At 51.8% G+C, this 21,726-nt stretch overlaps 9 protein-coding genes across 9 annotated transcripts; 6 read left to right on the forward strand and 3 right to left on the reverse strand.

Annotated features, from left to right (window-relative positions):
* Positions 1 to 49: 49 nt before the first annotated feature.
* PV08_05392 (uncharacterized protein) lies at positions 50 to 526 on the reverse strand (the record flags this gene model as incomplete). The annotated part of the gene is made up of 3 exons (XM_016379735.1): positions 50 to 202; positions 264 to 403; positions 499 to 526. 3 exons carry the CDS (start codon positions 524 to 526, stop codon positions 50 to 52), a joined length of 321 nt encoding a protein of 106 aa, XP_016235562.1.
* A 296-nt stretch (positions 527 to 822) lies between these two features.
* Positions 823 to 3,519, forward strand: PV08_05393 (uncharacterized protein; the record flags this gene model as incomplete). The annotated part of the gene is made up of 1 exon (XM_016379736.1): positions 823 to 3,519. One exon carries the CDS (start codon positions 823 to 825, stop codon positions 3,517 to 3,519), a length of 2,697 nt encoding a protein of 898 aa, XP_016235563.1.
* Positions 3,520 to 3,961: 442 nt separating this feature from the next.
* On the forward strand, positions 3,962 to 6,013 carry PV08_05394 (uncharacterized protein; the record flags this gene model as incomplete). Its single annotated transcript, XM_016379737.1, has 1 exon — positions 3,962 to 6,013. The coding sequence occupies one exon, from the start codon at positions 3,962 to 3,964 to the stop codon at positions 6,011 to 6,013; it is 2,052 nt and encodes a 683-aa protein (XP_016235564.1).
* Positions 6,014 to 6,520: 507 nt separating this feature from the next.
* Positions 6,521 to 8,533, reverse strand: PV08_05395 (uncharacterized protein; the record flags this gene model as incomplete). Its single annotated transcript, XM_016379738.1, has 1 exon — positions 6,521 to 8,533. The coding sequence occupies one exon, from the start codon at positions 8,531 to 8,533 to the stop codon at positions 6,521 to 6,523; it is 2,013 nt and encodes a 670-aa protein (XP_016235565.1).
* A 1,398-nt stretch (positions 8,534 to 9,931) lies between these two features.
* PV08_05396 (uncharacterized protein) lies at positions 9,932 to 10,877 on the forward strand (the record flags this gene model as incomplete). Its single annotated transcript, XM_016379739.1, has 4 exons — positions 9,932 to 9,949; positions 10,005 to 10,119; positions 10,175 to 10,585; positions 10,639 to 10,877. The coding sequence occupies 4 exons, from the start codon at positions 9,932 to 9,934 to the stop codon at positions 10,875 to 10,877; spliced, it is 783 nt and encodes a 260-aa protein (XP_016235566.1).
* A 512-nt stretch (positions 10,878 to 11,389) lies between these two features.
* PV08_05397 (uncharacterized protein) lies at positions 11,390 to 13,611 on the forward strand (the record flags this gene model as incomplete). Its single annotated transcript, XM_016379740.1, has 3 exons — positions 11,390 to 11,561; positions 11,611 to 11,733; positions 11,789 to 13,611. The coding sequence occupies 3 exons, from the start codon at positions 11,390 to 11,392 to the stop codon at positions 13,609 to 13,611; spliced, it is 2,118 nt and encodes a 705-aa protein (XP_016235567.1).
* A 653-nt stretch (positions 13,612 to 14,264) lies between these two features.
* On the reverse strand, positions 14,265 to 14,934 carry PV08_05398 (protein translocase SEC61 complex gamma subunit, archaeal and eukaryotic; the record flags this gene model as incomplete). Its single annotated transcript, XM_016379741.1, has 3 exons — positions 14,265 to 14,299; positions 14,397 to 14,483; positions 14,850 to 14,934. 3 exons carry the CDS (start codon positions 14,932 to 14,934, stop codon positions 14,265 to 14,267), a joined length of 207 nt encoding a protein of 68 aa, XP_016235568.1.
* Positions 14,935 to 16,023: 1,089 nt separating this feature from the next.
* Positions 16,024 to 17,273, forward strand: PV08_05399 (uncharacterized protein; the record flags this gene model as incomplete). Its single annotated transcript, XM_016379742.1, has 3 exons — positions 16,024 to 16,499; positions 16,553 to 17,109; positions 17,164 to 17,273. The coding sequence occupies 3 exons, from the start codon at positions 16,024 to 16,026 to the stop codon at positions 17,271 to 17,273; spliced, it is 1,143 nt and encodes a 380-aa protein (XP_016235569.1).
* A 794-nt stretch (positions 17,274 to 18,067) lies between these two features.
* Positions 18,068 to 21,071, forward strand: PV08_05400 (uncharacterized protein; the record flags this gene model as incomplete). The annotated part of the gene is made up of 4 exons (XM_016379743.1): positions 18,068 to 18,537; positions 18,593 to 18,704; positions 18,752 to 19,566; positions 19,613 to 21,071. The coding sequence occupies 4 exons, from the start codon at positions 18,068 to 18,070 to the stop codon at positions 21,069 to 21,071; spliced, it is 2,856 nt and encodes a 951-aa protein (XP_016235570.1).
* Between the last annotated feature and the right edge of the window lie 655 nt (positions 21,072 to 21,726).

The following is a 21,726-nucleotide window of genomic DNA, read 5'->3' on the forward strand; positions in this document are numbered from 1 at the left end:
ATAGTAACGCTCCCCGGGATAGAGCTCATCCAGCTTATCGTGCTCCTGTTCATGATGCATTGGCTTGTAGTATTGATTTTGTCTCGTCCTCTTTGCCGATCAAACCAAGGCTCTGTATCTGCCCGACCTTGGGGGCATTCTCTCGGGGGCTTGCTGCCTGGGCTTTCCGGAGCGCTATTTGGATAGCCATTGCGCGTGCATACTGTGAGGTAATCTTGTCAGCATATCATCCATCTACTCGCGCAGACCGGCATGCCACCAACCTCTTTCTTGTGGTGTAGACACTCATAGTAATCTTCTAACCGCGGCGCACAAACGCCCTGTTTTCTCGCCTGGGGATCGTGCTGATTGATCACATAGCAGGACATGTATTCTTGCCAGAAGGGAAAGCATCGGGAGACACCTAAGTAGACAAATTGGTCAGTTTAACGAAGCTTCGAAACTGTTCATGGCCAACGGTAGGTGACGTGCGAAACCGAGGTTTCAAGAGCTACATACCACCAGTCAAGCCGTAGCCGGAAGCCATGTTGATAGAGAAATTCGTGCTATGCGCCGGTCATACACAGTAGGAGTGTTCAACCTCGTTGTTGTAACAATGGGTCAAATTGTAAGTGAACGAGCGTCGTTGGAGCTGCGGCCAAGCTTGGATCTCCGTTGCGGGCGAACCAGCATCACTATGATTACTGACTAAGGCTACAGGTACCGAAGCCTGCGCTGCGGAGAAGCCTGGCATGTTCCCACGTAGCATCTTTCCTACATGTACATATCGCATACATCACTGGCACCCTGAGCATCACAAAATGCTTTCAATGTCTTGACAATATGGCGAGTCTGGCCAAGCTGTCAGATGCACATGTTCTTCTCCTCGCGGTTGAACACACCTCGAACGGCAATCTTGAGGCTCTTCACACCCTCATCAAACAGTGGCCCAAAGTGCTGTCGCGAACTATAGCATACCGCCTCGTGTTATCCTTCTACCCTGTCGACTCACCGGACCAGACCGCTCTTGTCGACTTCCTCAATGCCTTGAACGGCGGACAGGCACATTCAGATGACTTTTCAAGCATCAATGTCAATCCCTTGATATCGTCACTTTCGCGAGATGATGCCGCTCGACAGTGCCGAACATTGAAACTACAGTCTATTCCTGAGCACACCCCTCAAGACACTGATAAAGGTCTTGCCAGCTTCGTGATTGAATGGGCCAGACGACTAGAGGCCCTCGGTGGCACGTTACAACCTCTCACTGCCTTCATTGAACAGTTTGTCACGCTAAGTCCGGATCTTCAGCTCTGGTACGAGACCAACCTTGTTCCGATACTTCGACTTCAATATGACTTCTATCCGGATAACGAGGACTGCATACAACTCCGAGAACTGGAAAAAATGACGGTCCAAGAAGGAGTGAACTCACTTTTGCAGTGTGCCAAAAGAACACATAATGCAGCCGACATTGCAAGAGATCTGGATCGTGTTGTCGCACCCTGGGTGGTTGGGGCCAGCCACCGAAAGAGAAGGAGGGTCGAGGGTGAGACCGATACCTCGGAACAGGGGCAACAACCATGGGAGTACGTTAACGACTGGTTGATCAATGAAGGCGTGGCGGATTTTGCAGTTGCAGCAAGGACATTCGTTGAATGGGAGGGTCCCCCAGAAGAGCAAGGAGTGTCAGGTCATGTGACGAGTTATGCTCGAGCAGGTCTCGCAATCATCTATGGTTGCGCGGAAAGCTCTCAGGATACTCTGGCAATGTCTTGGGACGTGCTATCAAAGGCTGCCAAGCTGGGAGGGGCGGCGATGCCGAACCTGTCAACATCCAGGCCAACTGTGTCATTGGATGAGGCTTTTGTGAGGGAACTGCAAGATTTAGATCTGCTCCCTACTTCTCTACCAAAAAGGACGAATCATTTCACGCAAGTTACGCCGTCCTCGACTCAACTTGTGGGAGGCGTGCTGGCTACTGCTTCTTTCTTGACGGAATTAGGATTGGCATCATCCTTTGGTGAAATTGCTCGAGTATCTGTCTTTGGATCAGAGCGACGACACAAGGACGAACTTCGGCGCATCCTTCAACAAATTCCTCGTCAGACTCGGAAAGAAATTGACTGGCGCTCGGTGCGTCTTGACTTGCTCTGGTGCCAGTCTTGGTCACGCACGCCGATGACTGACCACAACCAAACGCCGGCATACCTCCGACAGCTGTCCGTCAAGTATGTTGAAATGCAAATCTTGGATGCTCTTCTGAATGCAGCACAGTATAACATCGTCAAAGAGGTCTACATCCATTCGCGCCCCTCTCCTTTAGCTACTTCGGATGTGGAGGCTCGCGTAGTGGCTTCCATTTATGAAGCTTACGACAACGCCAGTAACGGCAACAGGGACCGCGGTGGCATGAAAAGAGCAAATGAGATCCTGCGAGCCTTCAGACCAGATTTTGCACAGTCTACGGCCTTTGCTGATATTGACCACTTGATTAGAGCGACTCATAGCCTGTCATTCTACCACCTGACCTTGCAACATGGCATCCCTTTCAGACCTGTGGCCATTCGCGTGCAGAAAGACCCGCTGACATTACTGGAAAAGGTCCTCGAGCAAGACCCCAAAGCGTACACAAAGCTGGATGATTTGTTGGAGATTGGAAGGAATCTTGTTCGAGCTCACTTGCCCAGTCGGGGCTCGCTAGCACAAGAGCTTGACCCCGTCGAACTTCGTGCATCTGATGCCGAAAAGAGAATCACTTATCATGCCATCATGGCTGCCCTTACCGCCAACGATTTTGATACAGCCTATGCTTATATCACGACACGTTTGCCATCATCCACCGAATCTCCAATGTCTAATGTCGCGGACGATATCTCTTGGCGCGCTGCGTATGCCGCTGGAAAATTCAGACCCAGTGTATCACCGAAGAGTCTGACCTCACAGATAGATAGTCTGGCCCAACGCATGGAGCTGCTCTCTCGGGCTCTCATGCTCGCTCCTTCGGGGGAGGCATTGTCTGGCATTCTAGCCACCTGGAGACGGTACGAGGAAGAGATGGAGGGGCTGAAGTCGCAGGCAGTGGAAGAAGAGCGCTCATTTGATGCCAAGGCAGATGCCGCACTCCCTGGCGGGTTCGGACTTGAGGATCGCGATGCAGATAGGGATGAAACGCAGCGTACGATGGCACGTCGGACGTGGCCAGCTTCACGAGCCGGGCCTTCATACGAAGAGGAAGCACCAATGGGTTTGTTTGATGTTGCTAGAGGCGCAGCTACTGCTCTCAGAAAAAGTGCCGCCTTCCCACTTGGAGCGGGCGGTCTAAAGGGTCTGAAAATCAGGGAAGTTGGTCAAGGGTCGGAGGGCAGCGTCGGAGAGAGCGCAGCATCATTTGCTGACGTTGAGGGCGGAAGGACAAGGAAAAGAGACATGGTTGCCACCATGGTCACGAATAATCTGGTGAGCGGACTAGGATGGGTTCTCGGTGCACAACCGCAGGATCGCGTAGACCGTGTGGACCAGGGAGACGGGTCTGGGTGAGCAAGAAGGCTTGTAAGGTCAATGTGGAGGAGTTGTATGTGGGCGTGTCCTTTTCTGTGCTTCCTGATCAGAGGAAAGGCGACGTTGCGAGAAGCAAGCGAAAACGAACGAGGTGCTGAGAGTCGCCCAATACTCAGACCTGTCCCTGCAGAAACGTATCAAAGCGGACACTGGAACAAAGATGTTGTGACTCTTGATGCAATGTTGGTTTCTGTGCAAGGACAAACATTGGTGGGCGATGCTTCACTTGCTAATACACACTCACTTGTCTCTCACTTCCTGTCGCGAACATCTTCCTTCTGCCCTACCTCAAGCTTCTCTCCCATCCCACTCTTGACACGCTCTCACTTGCGTCGACGAAATCATCAACGACATAAGCGACGATATTGCAGTATCGCATTGCGCAGTCTGCTATGGTGCTCAAGCTCGCCGAGAGTTAGCAATGGCTCCAGTGAATTCCAGGTCGTTGCAGCGACGCGACAATCCAGCAATCAGCATTGCCATCATCATAGGCGTGGTTTCTGTCATCATTATCATCGGCATCGCCATCTGGGGCTTTCTCTTGCCAGCATTGTGCAAAAAGCCGCCAGTTCGGTACTCAGACGAGTATTTGCTGAATCTCCGCGACAGAAGAAACAGACCTCCCTCTCCACGCCCTACCCTCCTGCGCAAGATCCTCAAGAAGCCAAAGAAGAGCGTCCCACGGTACAATCCACGACTCGAGTCACCATTTCCGTCCCGCCCTGTTCCTTTGAGCACTTTGCGCTACGAGCCAACGCCGCCTCCTTTCTCCCGGACATATCTTGTGAATCAATCTGTAAACCACAACGGTGGCTTATTTGCTCCAGCCAGAGCCCAGCTACCTCCGCGCCGTGACATTGATAGCGGGTTTAGCGAGGTACTCTGGAAGAACGAAGAAGTCCCAAATCAGAAGGCAGCAAGTGGACTCAATGGCTTGCATGAGTACATCTTGCCTGTTCCGGAACCGCTTCCCCTCAAACCGCGGCCAGCTGGAAGACCACCACCGTTGACGAGACAATTGCAGAAGTTTCCGATCCCTACAGCAGGACTCAGTCGAAAAGGTGGGCTCATACACCCTGGCAAACTCTTCCGGGAGCTCGAACAGCATGACTCCAGCTCGGTAGCTGCGAAGGCGTCCAATACCTCTGCTCCGAATTCCGGAACCGCCGAACACTCTTTTTCCACAGAATCGACTACCTGGGAAACAACGCATGCCCACCCTTTCACTGAGGATTTGCAGCTTAATCAAGTACATTCTGAAGGTTCAACAACTCTCAGCCGCAGAAGAGAACCCATTTACGACCACAGTCACCCGTTGGCGGAAGGGCAAGAGTGTTTTGATCCCTATACAGGCATCAATGCGAGCAACCCACGCCATCTTAGTCGAACTGGTATGCTGACGAGACCTGAAACATCGTTTGCAGAGATACGGCAACGTTTTGATCGCGAAGCCAGCAAGGAGAACTCTCAAGCACAGCTGCCCAAACGAGGCTGGACGCCTGCTTCCAATCCTTTCACGACACCTGGTGGTTCGTCAACTGCTCAAACATCCCCTGTGGCTTCGAGACACTCGCCTCCGACCCTTGCGTCTCAATCCGATGCTCTGATGCATGTGGGTGACAAAAAGACTTCAAATCCGGGTCTCCGCAGTCGTAGACGAACTCCCAGCTCTGCAGCACTCCCATCGCCAACCAAGCTCACGTCTTCCAAGAAACTTGAGCCTTCCAAGACAATCAACCGGTTAAGTAGGAAGCTGTCTCCTGCAAATGTGTTTGGCAAGCGTACGAACCCAACCCCTCCTCTGGATGTGATGTCTGCGACCAAGCCGCGAGACCCGACGCAGAGACATTCCCTCTCTTCGCTATCTACAGTGTTCAAGCCAATGCTCGGCTGCGATCGAAATAGGCAAAGCCCCTATGCAAGCAGTACCTACAGCCGTGAGACCAGAGGTATGAGCTCTACCGGAAGTCCAGGTCTTGACGGAATGTTCCCTGATAACAACCATCTGACAGTGCCCAACTACCGTACCGATCTGTTGGTAGACACACAGAAGCATGGGCGGACTGGGTCTATGGAGGATGTTAGATCGAAGATTGACGAGTGGGATTTGCACACTGAAAACTTGTATGACTCGTCGTTCTACTTGGCTCCGTCAAAACTCAAACGTACGATCTCGGACTTTGGACCCCGACGATCACCTGCATTCGACTCTCGTCCTGCACTCATGTCAATTGAAGACGTCCAAGAGACTCGAGGTAGCACGTCGCCGGCCCTCAAACCGAAGATCCGCATTGAGGAATGTGACGACGAGGTTTGGGACAATGGTTTGACATCGGCTCGCAATTCCGCGCTTGCACCACCAGCAGGTCAAGGCCAAAGTACTCGGCAAGCCAGTTCTGGACATGCACGCCAAGACTCGCAATCGCAATCGCCAATGCCGGGAACAGCGCCAGGAGGCAGTGAATGGATCTAGACTGCAACAGATGAGAGGAAGACGGATCAGGATCAGGATCAGGATCATCAGCAGGTGAACAAGTTACCAGGTGTGTTGTGAGATTACAAGAACGGACGAATGAATATGCATGGAAACCAGAATGATTTGGAGCTCATATCAGAAAGAATGCTTGGGATGTGCTTGGGACGTGCTTGCAAAGGTACCTGAATCAACGGACGAAGAATACGTGACCTGCGTACAGGTACGACAGGACAGGGGAAATGTTTTCCTACCTGATCAGAATATCGTGGAATGGCACGCTGATAGATATTCTTCAAGAAAAAAAACTTGTCGATGAACTAGTCCATAGAGCTAAGAACAGAACAATGATATCAAAATTACCAAAAAAGAAGTAGAGAGAAGTAGGTACTTGTAAAATGGAAGTCCTTTTCAGTACCTGCATCCATGAAACGCGTTACATTGCGCCTGTCACCATTTGTACTTGAAATTGCCAGCATTTCAATCTGTGGACGTCAAAGCGGCAGGTCAGGGCTGGGGGCCTTTTCTTAAGGCAGGTGGTGGTGATATCAAAAAGAATTTCGAACTCCTGTGGTAGCATTGTTCAACGGGACGCTGCACCACTGTGCCCTCGGCATCCTCTACGGCAAAGAATTTCTTGCGGCGCGTGTCGTAACGGACACGAGCAGTCATGGCGGCAAATGCCCTGGGCAATCTTGCCGAGGCCTCGTCACGATATATGGGAAATCGATATCTTCTGGACGCAGTTTGCTGTACGCTGTCATAGCAGGATACGAACACTTCACCGGTGGAACTAATCATAATGTGGTCTGCGTAGCGTAATTTTCCGCCGTCGTTGGATTCCGTGGTTAAAGTGTTGTGGGAGTCTTGCGAGTCTGGCTGCAGGAGATCGTACTTGCGTCCTTCATTGTCGTAAGCGTAGGGCGCAAAGTGAATGGACGCCCGAGCAAGTCTGGGCTTCTTCGGTTTGCTGCTAGCCAAAGCTGATCTGAGTATGAGGGGAGCTGTTGCACTGCTGGTCGGTCGGGCAGGATTCTCGTGTCCATGGAGCCAGGGCCCTGCGGAAAGGTTGTCATTGCTGCTTGGGGCCCGATCCTGTTTCTTCTGTCCATCAACCGCGTTGCGGTTGGAGGGGGCTTTATTGGAGCTGCCATTCTGCCCGCTCCGATCTTTAAGGCGGGTGCCGTTGATCAAGGATTCGTTACTCCATGTTGGAGATTCTGCTTTAGATAGAAGTGGGATCTCCTGGTACGGGGCGGTGTGCCTAGATCCGGCGGGTTGAGCACCAAGATGGCCTGTATCATAGGGGTGCCATGGCTGCTTTGTCGACGGACGACCACTTGGCTGTTTATCATGGTCTTTCGAGACCTCAGGACTGTTGTTGTTGTTGTTGTCGTCGTCGTCGGGGGGGTTCGACCGTCTTGTGAGTATTTCGAGCATGCTCAGCCCTTCGTAGGGATGCTGCATCTGGGATTGTCGTTGATCTTTCAACCGACTTTGAAGTTCACGGTTCAAGGCCTCCATCTCTCGGAATTGACGCTCGTATTGAGCTGCTTGAGTGGAACGCTGTTCTAACTCGTCGGCGAGCTTGGCACGATCGCGAGCCAGATCTTTAGCAAGATCAGCTTGGCTCTTATGATCGCGACGCCACTGTTCCTCGGCTGCAGGATCATGATCTTGATGTCCCCGTCGCTTTCGGCGATCAGGTGGGCTGTTTGCAGTTATATTCGACGTCGAAGCATTGGTCTGCTCTGCCAACGTTGTCCATTGGGACAATAGCTCCTTTAACAAGTCGACTGATTGGTTCATAATCATGCCTCTTTCCTCCGATATATCGACCGTTGATCCCAGAGAGTCTCGAAACTGTGCGATGACAAGATCCCGACTGAGTGCAGTACCGTGGATTTGTGCTTTGCTGATAGCTTGGCAGGAGCTATGTGATTCGGCTTCGAGAGCGATTCTCTCTTCCTTCTCAGCCTCCGCTTGTAGTTTCACCTTGGAGTCAGTCGCGTTGATCTGTTCGACGATAGCATTTTGCACCTTGATACGTTGCAGTTCGATTTGATTGACATAGTCCTTTGACCGTTTTTGCTTCCTATACGAGCGGATCGTCTTTCCAGTATATAGAACGCTAACGAGTAGATTGACAGTGCTTTTCAGATACTCAATTTCAGCCACGAGGACTTCTACCTTGGCTTTGGAGTAGGTCCATTTGATCCTTTGGACGAGATTCATGCGTTTCGGCAGCAGGTCTTCAATGCGATAGAAAAGATCGTGCGATTGGTGGTAAATTTCATCAACGAGGTCAAGAGCCTTGTCGGAATGAATAGGTTCGTCATCGTCGATGCGGTCGGCCAGAAGCTCAAGCACGTCCGAGTACAGCCTGAGATTTCTCGCGATAAAGTCCGTCTGTTCTCTGGCAGAAGATGCGGTGGCACCGAACTGGTAGAGTTCTGTCGTCAATCTCACACCAAAGGCTGCGATGCCGATGAGTGACGCGACCAAGCCAACCTCGGCCATGCTGGCCGAGAGAAATGCAAGGCATCAACAGAGAATCGTTTCACGGCTGTAGTATTGTAAGGACGCCTTGCTTTTATCTGGCCCGGATAAATCATGAGAGTGTTTGTGAACGAGAAGAGATTCATCGGTGGGCTATAAACACAGAAGAGCTGAACCACGGGCACGGGGACGCATTGTGAGGCTGTGAACAGGTCTGGAGGGGTTGCACAGCCCATAATGACTGATACGAACGAGACTCGAGTTGCCTTGAGGTAGCCTCACACCATCTTGGCGTCCAGTTGGACGCCTGTTGAAACCCCGTGGTTGATGTAAGCGATGAATAGGCGGCTCGGTTGTCTTCATGTCGGTCCTTGTCTGCGGGAATCGATCAAGTAGTCGTTCTCCGAATCAGCCTTTGGGACATGAACGCGTAGACAGCCGACTTGAGCAGGCTGATGGTCCAGATGTTAGTGCCATCCGAGGTATGTATTCCCTGTGAAGATACCTAGTATATAGCCACGGCGTTTGTATGTCGGTCCCTTGTTGGAGGGAGGTCATCACGAGAGTGCAGCGAGCTCATCTCTAGAGCAAAGTTGATGACAAGTGTGCATACTACACTTAATAAGCTGGATCGTACTCCTAGACATACCTGGACTCGCGGTCGATGGAAGCTCTCCATTGGCACCGCCGTATTTCGTATAGCGAGGCGGTTGCAGATGGCGTAAGTGCGTCGATGGAAGAAGAGCTAACAACTGCAGATGTCATTGTTCAATATCTTGCATTTCTGCCTCCTCCCTCATGACATTCCATGCAAGTCACATATCACCATGGCAGCTTCGACGGTGAGTCAACGGAGGTCGCATGCAGGGGCAGTGGTGGCGGTTCGTTGAAGGCCCCCGATGCCACCGCCGTGTTTCCACTCTGCTACTTTAAAAAGTAGTTGATCGCTAATGGGACTGATCCATGCAACATCCGGAGATCCTACCTGCCATTTTCTTTCGAATCCAGTTGCAGGTGAGCGTTTCATGTGGGTATTATGACACGCGAGGCAATGCTTTCGCAGTTCACAATGGGCGATGCTGTGGATAAGGCCTGTTCGATCTCGGCCCTCTGTGTGTCGCCCTTGGGTGGCCTTGCAAACTCGATCATGCGATGATGGGCTCGGCCTAACACTATCTGGCTCCTGAAACATCCCATGCGGTCGTTCTCGCGCGAGTCTTGCTTTTTCTAACGTTCGTGCATGTTGTTTGGAGGTCTACTATTACAGCGATCTTGGTCTTTCCCTCGTCTCTTCTACCTTGTTCATGGTTTCCACTTGCCCTTCCATTCCATCAATTCTTCTGCGTTTTTGAGCATAACTTTGGCCTCGTGCGGTGCACGGCAGGGCCCCGCCCGTTCACCTGAGGAACAATCGTGACTATGGGGATCACAGGGCTGGTAAGCAGAGACCCGGTGGATTTGACGAGTAAAAAGACTGACGGCGACTCTGCAGCGATATTTAACGACGTTACTGGCTGCGTCGACCTTTGCCTCCCCTCTTGTCAAACGAGCCGAAGATGTTGTTCAGGGTACTCTAGGAACGGACGGCTATTGGAACGACTACGACGGTGCGTAGCGCAATTCTTACGCACAATTAATGTCACTGATGACAGGTTGGAAAAGGTGGATCGAACCATTACACACAGTATGAAGGAAACGGCTCAGTTGCCGCAGGATGGCCTGATCAATTGACGTGGACTTCCTTCAACGACTTATGGGTTTCAAATCAACATATCATCAGCCGAAGCTGTGACCAGATCTACGGAGTACCCAACAATTCAGATCAAGAGATCCAGGACCTGTATGATTCGATAAAGCAGATTGCACACCAGACCAGGGTAGACCACCGGTTCATCCTCGCTGGTGTTCTCCAAGAAACCAAGGGATGTGTTCGAGCGAAGACAAGCGTGTCCCCAGATGGTATCAAAAATCCAGGCTTGCTCCAGTCGTTCAAGGGGACGCACTCTTGCAACGATGGAAAAGTCCTTAATCCATGCCCCAAAGATCAGATCTTGGGCATGATCGCTGATGGAGGTGAGTGCGCTGAGATAGATTCAAAATATGAGAGACTAATGGGCACAATGCAGTTGGCGGCACAGAGGCTGGGCACGGATATGCTGCCGACATCAATGCCCAAAAAGACGTCGAAGGCGTTGGGTATGCAGAGGCCTATTACCGTGCTGCTCGCTTGTACAATTCTGGGGCTATTGACGACTCGGGTGACCTGGGCAAAGGCTCTGCCACGCACTGTTATGCCAGCGACATTGCAAACATCTTGGTCGGTTGGACGGATAGCCAGTCGACATGCACGTTGGATGACAAGTGAGGAACAATTCGGTGTGCTGTACTCTGGTGTCTGAGTATTTGCACGAACCATGATCATTTACCGGGTATCGGGAGTCGCGAAAAGGTCCTACCCCGAGGATAGGGAAGGGCTTTTCACGTCTGTCAGTATCAGTAATCTGTCAATGCATCCAACGAACTTGGGGTGATTCAATGCTAGATTCCGACTCCTATCGGAAAATGGCGGTAAGATACTTGTAAGCATATACCAGTCGTTCGGTCTGATGATGCCGCGTAGAATGAAGGCGGACAGGATCTTTGTATCGTTCTGCGAGAGCAATTCGCAACATCGTGGTTTCTGCCTGTGCAGGCGGGAAAATGCGGCCAAATAAATAATATAGTCGTCATTTTCTCGGAGATAAGCAAATCCCATGCCGTCCCATCCATGAGAAGGAAGCACGACATACTGGCGATACTGCATTCTCCTCGCAGCGTATCGAACCATTCCTTACCACCTAATGCGTTAAGTAGACATCTGCAGTCGAATCGTTAATTATGGCTCAAAGAGATGAACGCGAAGGCCTGAGCCCTTCCCCCGCCAATATCCTGGACATCTTCACCGGAGACGAGGATGATGATGATGACATTGACAGTTTCCACCCTACTGAAGAACAGAGCACCGATGCCAGCCAGCAGGACGAAGATGATAGTGATGCAGACTTTGCTGGTACTAATGGGGCTCATTCGGTCCTTTTATCTCTGCTAACATCTTCTAGATGCGCATGAGAGTCTCAATGGTATTGAGATCGTGCTGGAGACCGGTGATGATGATGATTACGAGGATGAGGATGGCGAGCAAACGGAGACCGAGAACACTGGACTGGCTGCTCACGGTTTATGTTCGTGATATGTGCTCCCCAGTGCGTTGCTGAGCGACTAACCCCATCGCAACAGTGACCACTGCCGACATTCGTGGCCTTCTCAACGCCAGCGCTCCTCTGCGGCAATTAATTCTCTCCCGCTACCGACTCCTCGGTCCGAATGGCCGTGATCTCTTCGGCGACGACGATGACGACGATTACGAACCCGGCTATGGCGGTTTCAGCGCTCGGCGCCGACGACGAGGCCGTCCCAAGCCTGCGCCTGACAGATTTCCCAAGGTACCCAGCGACGCCGGCCGGGCACTTATGAACAGTGGGATATATGGGAGTAAAGATTCACATATAGATACTCTCCGCAAGCGGAAACAGACAATCAGCGAACGCTTACTTTGGCGACGACTCGGCCTGGATGCCAGAAGCAGCATGCGTAAGCAGAACAGGCTGATTGCGCAGAACAGCGTCCCTGCGAGCTCGGTAGCAGACAAGATCATTCACTACGATAGCCGGGCGTATAGCGGTCAGTTCTCAGACGACGGCAATTTCTTCTTCAGTTGTACCCAGAACTTCAAGGTCAGGATGTACGACACCAGCAACCCCTACGAGTGGAAGTACTATAAGACGGTGGATTATCCGTTCGGTCAATGGACAATCACAGACGCCACACTCTCTCCGGATAACAAGTGGCTGGCGTACAGCAGTATTCGGCACACAGTGTGCCTTGCGCCAACAGACCCAACAGATCATTCTGAGCACACACTGCTGGATTTCACAAACTTCGCCCCCGGTGCCGGCCTCGGCCGCTCGACATACGGTTATATGGGCCGACACGGCTTCGGCATCTGGTCTCTGCGCTTTAGCGGCGACGGACGAGAGATCGTCGCAGGTACAAGTGACCACAGCGTTGTGGTTTACGACATTGAACGCCGCCAGAGCACCGTCCGCCTGACAAACCATGAAGACGACGTCAATGCGGTATGCTTTGGCGACAAGTCGTCGCCACACATCCTTTACAGCGGCAGTGATGATCAGACGCTGCGAGTATGGGATCGACGGTCTATGGCGGATGGACGGCCCGCAGGTATATTTGTCGGACACACGGAGGGTCTGACATATGTCGATTCCAAGGGTGACGGACGGTATGTTTTATCTAACGGCAAAGACCAGATGATGAAGCTGTGGGATTTGCGACGAATGATTTCGCCCAACGACTTCCAGAATATCGCCATGCACAATTACACGACGAATTTCGACTATCGATTCAGTCCGTACGACGAAGACGACTATGTGCCAAACCCGCACGACTGCTCCGTCGTGACGTTCAGAGGACACAGCGTGCTCAAGACCTTGATACGGTGTCACTTCAGCCCGCCGGGAAGTTCCAACAGTAGATACGTGTACTCAGGGTCTGAGGATGGCAAGGTGTATATCTGGAACATGGACGGGACGCGCAAGGCGACCATTGACGTGTTTGCCGCTACCAAGTTTGCGCGGTCACGCACCGACGGCGGCGATGGGTACGGGTACGAGTTGCACGGGCACCACAACAGCGTGTGGAAGACGTGTGTGCGAGACGCGAGCTGGAGCCCGACGGCCCCGGTGCTAGCTGCCACGAGCTGGAACGGCTGGGGCATGGCGACTGGCACAGTCAGTTTGCATTGCTGGAACGACGGGGCCGAGGACGACGAGGCGAAGCCAGCCATGGGCAGCAACTACAACGCACGACTGGATCCTAGGGAAGATTTCGACGCTGCGGCGAGGAAGGCCCGAAACGTCGACAAGTACACGCGGAGTAGAGCGGAGGGAAGAGGGTTGCGGAGTAGCGTGGTCAGACCGCACAGGTATGGCGAGGATGACGACGACGACGACGAGGGAGGTGGTGGAGGTGGACTCTGGTGACAATCATTGAACGCAGTACGACGTGGGTTGAGGAGGGTGAGTTTGAGGAGGACTGCATGGCCAGAGGCTTCATGACTCCCGCTCCTCGAGGTGGACTTCAGGAATTGGAATTAGAACTAGTACTTGTGCGGGTATTTGGGCTTGTCCAAAGGCTCTGGGAGCAAGGCAAATGCAATTGGAAAGCTTACGATCGCAGGAAATCATGACGATACAATGGACTTTACGACACGATAAAATTGAATATAGCCATGGGGGTCAGCAGAAATTTCAAAAATGATCAAGAACATCTGATGTCCCTTCGCATGCAGTGTTATGAAAATGACAGCGCAAGTTTCAAAGCGTCACTGTCTCTCTTTCCTTGATCAACACCGACCAGGGCTCTCGGCGACATATCGACAGGAACTCTTTGTAGACTCGCGATTGAAGGCGACGTTGACGAAAAACGTTATCCTAGCTTCCCGTCACGGTAAAACAGGACATCTGCATTGCGTAGTGTTTTGAAATTGCCTCGCCCTGACACTTTGACTGGTGGTACATAAACTTTCTTGTGATTCATTATAGTGTTCGCTTTTCCTCCATTCTTCGAAACTCGCGGGAGCGATTGTCTGTGTATGCGCGGCTTCTTCGGAATTTTCTCTTCTTTTGGTTCAAAATCATCCTACTAATACGTTGTTGACGGGGATGTGTACTATAAATGGCAGTGGGTGTCAGGGTCAGCGACGAGGCTCTCGGTGTCCCGCTTCAGGGTCAGGTTTCTGGTGAAGGTGTGGAGATTTGTGACCTACTCAGCTTGATGAAGTAGCCGATCGCTCCCATGATCAAGAAACCCATGCCCACCGCTTGCGAGATCTTGATGAATTCTCTCCGGTCGGCTGAGTAGAGAAGGTGACGTTAGCAAACATACGTGCGATAAAAGAGCGTGTTGGGGCGCACGCATGCGTGCGCGGGTACGAGCGCGAAGAAATAAATACACGCAGAGGGGGAGGCGTGTCATAGGAGATGGTCCCAACGTGTCTCGTGTCTCGACGGCCCCTTGTCAGTCCCCCTGTGGACAAAGTAACAGCTTCATCAACACGCGATTTGGGGGGATTTGCAAAGCAATGCATCCCGTGTGATCTTGCTTTCGCTCCTGCTCGTTTGCGCTCGCCGCATTTGCTTGCATCTGCCTTTGTGCCTTTGCCCTTGCATGGGGACCACGCTCAAAGGACGATGAGTGGTATGGGAAGTAGGTCACGTACGCTTGGTGCATCTGTTGATGAACTGTGTTCCATCCTTGAAAAAGTCCTTTGGCACATCGGCCATCTCTTGCAGAAGGTCTGACATTGTGGGTGTTGGAGCTTGGAGGTGCAATCGAGGGCAGGTGAACTATCCTTGTGCTTTGAGGGTCGTGGTGGATGGGTCGCGGTAAGGAGTATTGAACAGGTTGAGTAGTTCTGGCTTTGCGAGAATTAGTGGACAGGTCGTTGAAAGCACGAGTTGATCGCTGAATTTATGAGGTGACCGAATATGGGGAAAGACTTGGTGTAGGCAAAGGTGGCTTCAGTTGGAGGTCGAGAACGGGCTCACTAACTATCTTAGTACGGAGTAGTAGGCACTACGAGGACGGAGTACGCTGCAATGCATCTCCCTGGACAGCCAGGACAGGTGATGCTTTGTTAGCACAGCTGCAGCGCTTGGCGAGGTGCCGAATGTACTGCTAACAAAGGGCTGTGTCAGGCAGAGGGCTTCGTATCCTGCGCAGTCTCTCTCCCTCTGACTACTATTAGAGAGGGTATTTCAACTTCGCACCTCTTTAACTTCAACACACCATCGCCTCAAATATTCGTTTTTATTGTATTCTTCAACACCTCCGCTTTGTGCGTTCTTCCACATCTTTTCGTCGCAGATTCGGTTCCAGGTTCACTAGCCCTTGACAGATTGACAGCCGACTGATTTCCCTCGTCAAGGCTGGTACAGGAGACCTTGGCCCAGACGCTCAACAAGTCGTCGCATCTTTAGATTCAAGGCTCTGAAGTGTAACAATAGCCTCATCACTGTGGAGGGCAGCACACAGTCCAAAGAGGTTCATTGACTTGCGCGGAACACTCCTTTTCGAACGCTGCATGGTGTTGAGGTCCTGGGCACTTGTATCTATATTCTTTCAAGGAGACAGCTGGACTGCTTCATGTATTATCGCAAACAAAGGTTTCTGATGAAAGCGACTGGACCGTCGAATTGAGCACCTCTGTACGTATGTCTTGCTGGCACAGCTGTAGAGCGGGAGTTTGGGACTGTCACTTGGGGCCTGTATCGCTATCCTTCTCTTGTATCTTGGCTAATACAGCATGGAATTGCAGAGCTCGATCTTGATCATCTTGTGCATAACTTTCAGACAGAAAATCGACGTCTTCTTACACCTCCACCTCTCTTACCATGGCTGCCGAGGAGGACAACTTTGACATTGACATCTATGGAGACGGAGAAGGTGAGACTGGAAACGACGAAAACATGGAATACAAACAAGAAGACGAAGAGAACCTGTTTGCCATGGATGCGGAAAGTGAGCATCATATGCAGGCGGGTGAAGACGTAAAGCCTGAAAGTGAGGCAGAGAAGGAGCAGATACATAAGCAAGCGTCGCAAGCCCAAGCTGTAGCAGAAGAGCCCACGGAAAAACCCAATGCCACAGCAGTCAAGACCACGCCTGCGCCGCAGCAGGGGGTTAAACGGAAGGAAACTTCAGACGAGAGACCCGTTGACCACGGCGCAACGAATGCCCTTATGATTTCAGATTTGAATTGGTGGATTACCGAGGATGACCTCCGAGGCTGGGCTAATGAAGCAGGAGCTGAAGACGAGCTGAGAGATATTACCTTCAGCGAGCACAAAGTCAATGGCAAGAGCAAAGGGTTGGCAATTATCTTAACCGCTGCATGCATATGTATTTCTAACCATATCTTAGGCAAGCATACATCGAGTTCTCTTCACCCCAAGCGGCAACCGTGGCAAAACACAGAATCGAATCCCAGGACGGAGCTCAACCGGGCGCCCGTAAGCACTCTGTCGTCTTCACGAATGCCACTCAGAACCCGTTCAAAACACTGCCGAAGGATGCGCCAGCCAGGGCAAGGGACGAGCGACCTGTTCGCGGGGGCGGGTTCAATTCTGGACCACGCTCAGAAAACGCTTACGGGGCCAATCAAGGGTTCCGTGGTGGCCGAGGAGGAAGTTTTCACCGCGGCGGCTATGGTGGACAAGGCCAATACAATCGCAATTTCTCTGGACCCATGGGCGGCTATAACAGCAGCAACAATAACATGGGCTTCCAAGGCAATATGGGCATGAACAACAACTATGGAGGCTTCAACCGAGGCGGCATGATGGGCGGACCCATGCGAGGCAACATGGGCGGCATGCGAGGAAATCGGGGAGGAATGAATCCCATGATGGGCATGGGAGGAGCCATGGGAATGGGCAACATGGGCATGAATCCCATGATGGCCGGAATGGGTATGCCAGGTAAGCTTCAGTTGACCCCCCGACCTGATCAAGAACACTGATTGTGTTTTGTAGGATTTCAAGGCAATCAATTCAATCCGGGAATGTTCAATGCGGGCCAGGGACAAGGCTTCGGCGGCGGCGACTGGAATCAACATGGAGCGAAGCGGCAGCGACAAGAATAGGATAAGCAGGAAACGAGGAGGAATCTGCGTCAACACAGGTCTTCGATAGAACAGGGTTGGCTGCTGACAAGCTTGCCATCTCATTCCCCCCCCCCCCCCCCGGATTGCACACCGCAAAAGCTCGAGATGCTAAAGTACATGCTGCGGACTCCTCATCACGAGCAACACCTGTGCTGGAGCTGGGTACGGCCTGATTGTTGCATTGTGATATCATTGTCCACGCGGCGAGGCTGGGAGTGTCGATTGTTCGAGCCCACTGCCACGAGTTTTGCATGCGGGCAGATCATGGCCTCATAAGATCGCCGGGGCTAAAAGAGGGCGTCCTATGATAGAGTTATCAAGAAACCTAGTCTGGGAATGCTCATGCTTGTGCACCTGTTGTAATGATAACTGGATAAGTGCCTTATATATGGTCACTGGCCCACTTGATAGAGGTGGGTTTTTTAGCCAGCCGGAAACTACTGCCGCTTGATGTCATTGGGAGAAAAGAGTTTGATATGAGGGGCGTTTTGAGTTGAGTTGCGGGAGGCTGCCAGCCAGAAAGGAAGAAACATCCTGTCAGAAGCTATGGAACGCTCACACATACACGTTTTGTAACGTGGCTCACGGTCCACATGCTTTACACTTGACTATGCGGCATATCTTCTCGGTCATACGCCTGTTTGAATAATCGACCATAGTACATCTGTCCCGGTTCCTCGGTCTCTCCAGCACTCCATGAATCCACAAACTCAAAGCGAGTCTGACCTGCAAATCACAACCATTGCCTCTGTGCGTGGACACGAGTAGTCAGTATGTCGGACCAGCAGCACCGATCTACTGGCGGCGGCGGTGGTAGTACGAGAGGTGGTGGTGCGGCGCGGCCACTGTCCATACCAGATCGACCACGCTCTTCCTCACGATCCCAGATTCCTGCACGCTCAATCGAGTCAACCAACACTCCAGCACCACCTTCCACTACCGCACAAATTCCGGGAACGACTGTGCAGACATCGTCCTTCCGAGTTCCTCAATCCCCGAAATCCGCGATCGGTGAATCGTCTACAAATTCAGGCAAAGTTGCCATACCGAGACTTAAGAGATCTATTGACGCTGTTGGCGACGAAGGCAACCGCTCGGGCGGAAGGCATCGAGTCAATCATGCTTGCGAACCCTGTCGCCACAGGAAGACAAAATGCAGCGGGGAACGACCCGTCTGCAGGCATTGCCAGGACTTCAAAATAGCCTGTTTCTATGCGGATGGCAAAAGAGACAGAGTCAGAAAGTAAATTGAGACTTCTACCTTCCGAGAGAGAGACTGCAGGCTGACCACCGAGCAGACAGTTTGGCACTATGACAGAGAAAGTGGCCGAGTACGAGAAACTTCTGAAAGACCTCTTGGGTAGGGTCCAGGATGAGGACGCGCAGTTGATTCGCGCTTCTCTGGAGAGTGTAAGCTACCGGCAGGCTTCTTTGCTCTACTTGACTGATTTCCTTAGGTTCCCTACGACAATGAAGATACTGCGACAGAGCCGGGAACGTTAACACTCTCTGCTATTCCGAGTATTGAGAAAGAGGATTCCCGATCGGGCGCCGAGTCTGATGCGTCAGCTGGGGCCGGCTCGACCGGTGCGCTCGATCGAACAGACGAAGATTTCACCCGCGAGAAAGCCAGGACTACCGGCTACATGGGAAAGACTTCAGAAGTCACCTGGCTACAGCGTCTACGGGAAGAAAACTCATTCGGAGACAAACCAGGAAGTGTTCTAGGTGATGACCGACAGAAGAAGTTGGCGCAGGCTTCGGTTACATCGTTTTCCTCCATGCGCCCACCTTCCGATATGCAAGTATCGCTTGCAGAAGCTGACGACAGCTATGCGATGAGCGACTACAATTATCATCTAGACGACACCTCCATCTTCACATTTGAAGCCGTTGACCCTTACGAGATGCCAACCCCCGAGGCCGCCCATCAGCTGTTCAATGCATATATCAGCCGAGTTCATCCGACTTTCCCCGTTGTAGGCAAAATCAATCTAGGAGCTCAATTTCGAAAGTTTATCAGTGGGACGATCCAGAGACCACCCGAGAAATGGCTTGCTATAATCAACATGATTTTCGCCATCGGTGCAAGGTATTCTCATCTTGTCAAGGCAGACTGGCAAGGCGACGAACGTGATCATCTCATCTACTTCACTCGCGCGCGCCTGCTTACCATGAATTCCGAGACATTGTTCCAGCATCCTGATCTCCAGCAAATTCAAGTTCTAGCTTTGATGTCATTCTATCTGTTCTGTGCTAGCCATGTCAACAGGTAGGTATACTTGACAGTTGATTAGACGAGTGGCTAATTGAGACAGAGCGTGGCTTCTTTCTGGCGTAGCAATTCGAGCTGCCGTCTCGCTCGGCATGAATTTACGGAATGACAGTGCCAATCTCGCGAATCCGCTCAAGGAAATTCGCTATCGTGTCTGGTGGGCGCTTTACTGCTTGGAACACAATATTTGTAACATGACAGGGAGAGTCAGCTGCATCCTGGACGACCACTGTACGACACCTCTTCCCGTTCCCCTGGAGGAAGACAAATTCGAGACAGAAGAGGGTGTGAAACTTCTGAGCAAAGAGAGTCAGCAGGGCGATCGCGCTCCTTCCTCAAACCCGCAAACTCCTACCGTCTCAAATTCAACTCCATCATCGGAGCGTTCTCGCTCTCAAACCAAGATCAATTCCCGGTCTCCATCCATGCCTACCGGCCAAGGAGATCTTGAATGGGCAAAGGATATTCCTCCCAACAACTCTCTCTACTTTCTGCATCTTGTCCAGATAAGCCGGCTGGCCCAGGATATCTTCCACGGCCTCTACAACCCTACCTCGCTCACCGGCACCTGGTCTGATGTCCAAGCCAAAATAGCAGACCTTGACGAGCAGCTTGAGCGATGGTACAGGAAACTCCCTCAGCCTTTCGCCTTTCGCCGCAAGCAGCGTGACCGCGAGTCTTACGAACACCGCTTGAATCTTGGCTTCGTGTACTATAGTACTAAGATCACTATCCATCGGCCATGTCTCTGTCGTCTCGACCGCAAGATCCCAAACCAATCGAACAAGTCGATGGAGTTCAACCGCAATTCTGCCGCTTCATGTGTCAAGGCCGCAATGGAAATGTTGGAGTTGATACCAGATGAACCAAACGCCGTGGGTCTTCTGAAAGTTGGGCCATGGTGGGGCATTCTGCATTGGCTTGTACAGTGTACGTCAGTGTTGATGCTCGAAATATCGTTTCGTTCCAATCATATGCCTGAGGAGGTTGACGCGATTCTGGAGGCATGCAAGAAGGGTATTCGATGGTTGCACGCTCTCGGCGAAGACAGCGCATCGGCGAAACGAGCTTGGGCCATATGTTTTCCCATGCTCCAAGCCTCCGTCAAGAAAGTTGGTCGAGATGTTGGCGACGTTCCACAGCAGCCACCTGGGAAGTCGGATATATCGATGCAAGATGCCATGGTCTCGGGCATCTCTGGCTACCCGTTCGCCGGAGCTTCTGGTGACATATTTAGTACCGCACCAAATGTGCCCTCAATGTACGCTTCTGGGCCTCAGGCGATGCCTCAGATACCAACTTCACAGGCCTTTGCCCTGTACGACCCGATGATGGCATTCGATCAATATTTCCCAGCGGAGTTCCCAGGACAAGCGATACCGTTTTCGCAAGCAAGGGCTACAGAGATGGACTTTATGGGTAACGCTTTCCAAGACCCTCAGCAGCAAAATTTCCAAGGTGGTGGTCAGAGCAGTCGAGGAGGTGGTCCTGGGTACAGCTAGGGATTCGCTCAGAACTATTCTTCCGATTATTCTGCCAATTATCCTGCCAATTATGGCGACCAACCAGCGACAAGTTCTGGCTTTTATGATCCTACCTTTCAAAACTGATGTGCCGTGCGATGCTGAGCAGCTGAGCAGCCGACCTACTCTTTGTACCATGGTGCTAATTATTCTATCAAACGTCTCAACAAGGACTCCTTCAGCGTACTCCCGACTGCTATAGGATGGGGGCACTGAGTTGTCAACACTGCAAGGAGCACACATGCGATGCATTAAGGGTGACCGCAGACAACACCTAAATCGCTATCAATCCAGAGGCCATATGCTTTTACCTCCATCCTTCAGGTCACGATTGTCTGTGTGTTGACTCTTGAGAGAGGGCGCTGTACGGTTAACCAAATGAATCGGCAGATCCAGGGTGTTCGTCTCCGGCCCTTGGGAGACGTCTTGTTCAAGGGGCTGTGACACATCCCGCATACCTCTCCCAGACCACACCGAAATTTCCGACATTCCAGCTAGCCAGAGTCCATGGCTGGTCAAAAGACATGAGAAAATGTATAATTGAGCCTTGTGAGCACTCCATTTCCTGCCATTCAGTTTCTTCTCGCGTATTAAAGTGACGCTCTTTTCTTTGTCCCTGGTGGCCGTGATTCTT

Source organism: Exophiala spinifera (assembly GCF_000836115.1).
Source record: "Exophiala spinifera strain CBS 89968 unplaced genomic scaffold supercont1.4, whole genome shotgun sequence".
Classification (NCBI taxonomy): Eukaryota; Fungi; Ascomycota; class Eurotiomycetes; order Chaetothyriales; family Herpotrichiellaceae; genus Exophiala; species Exophiala spinifera.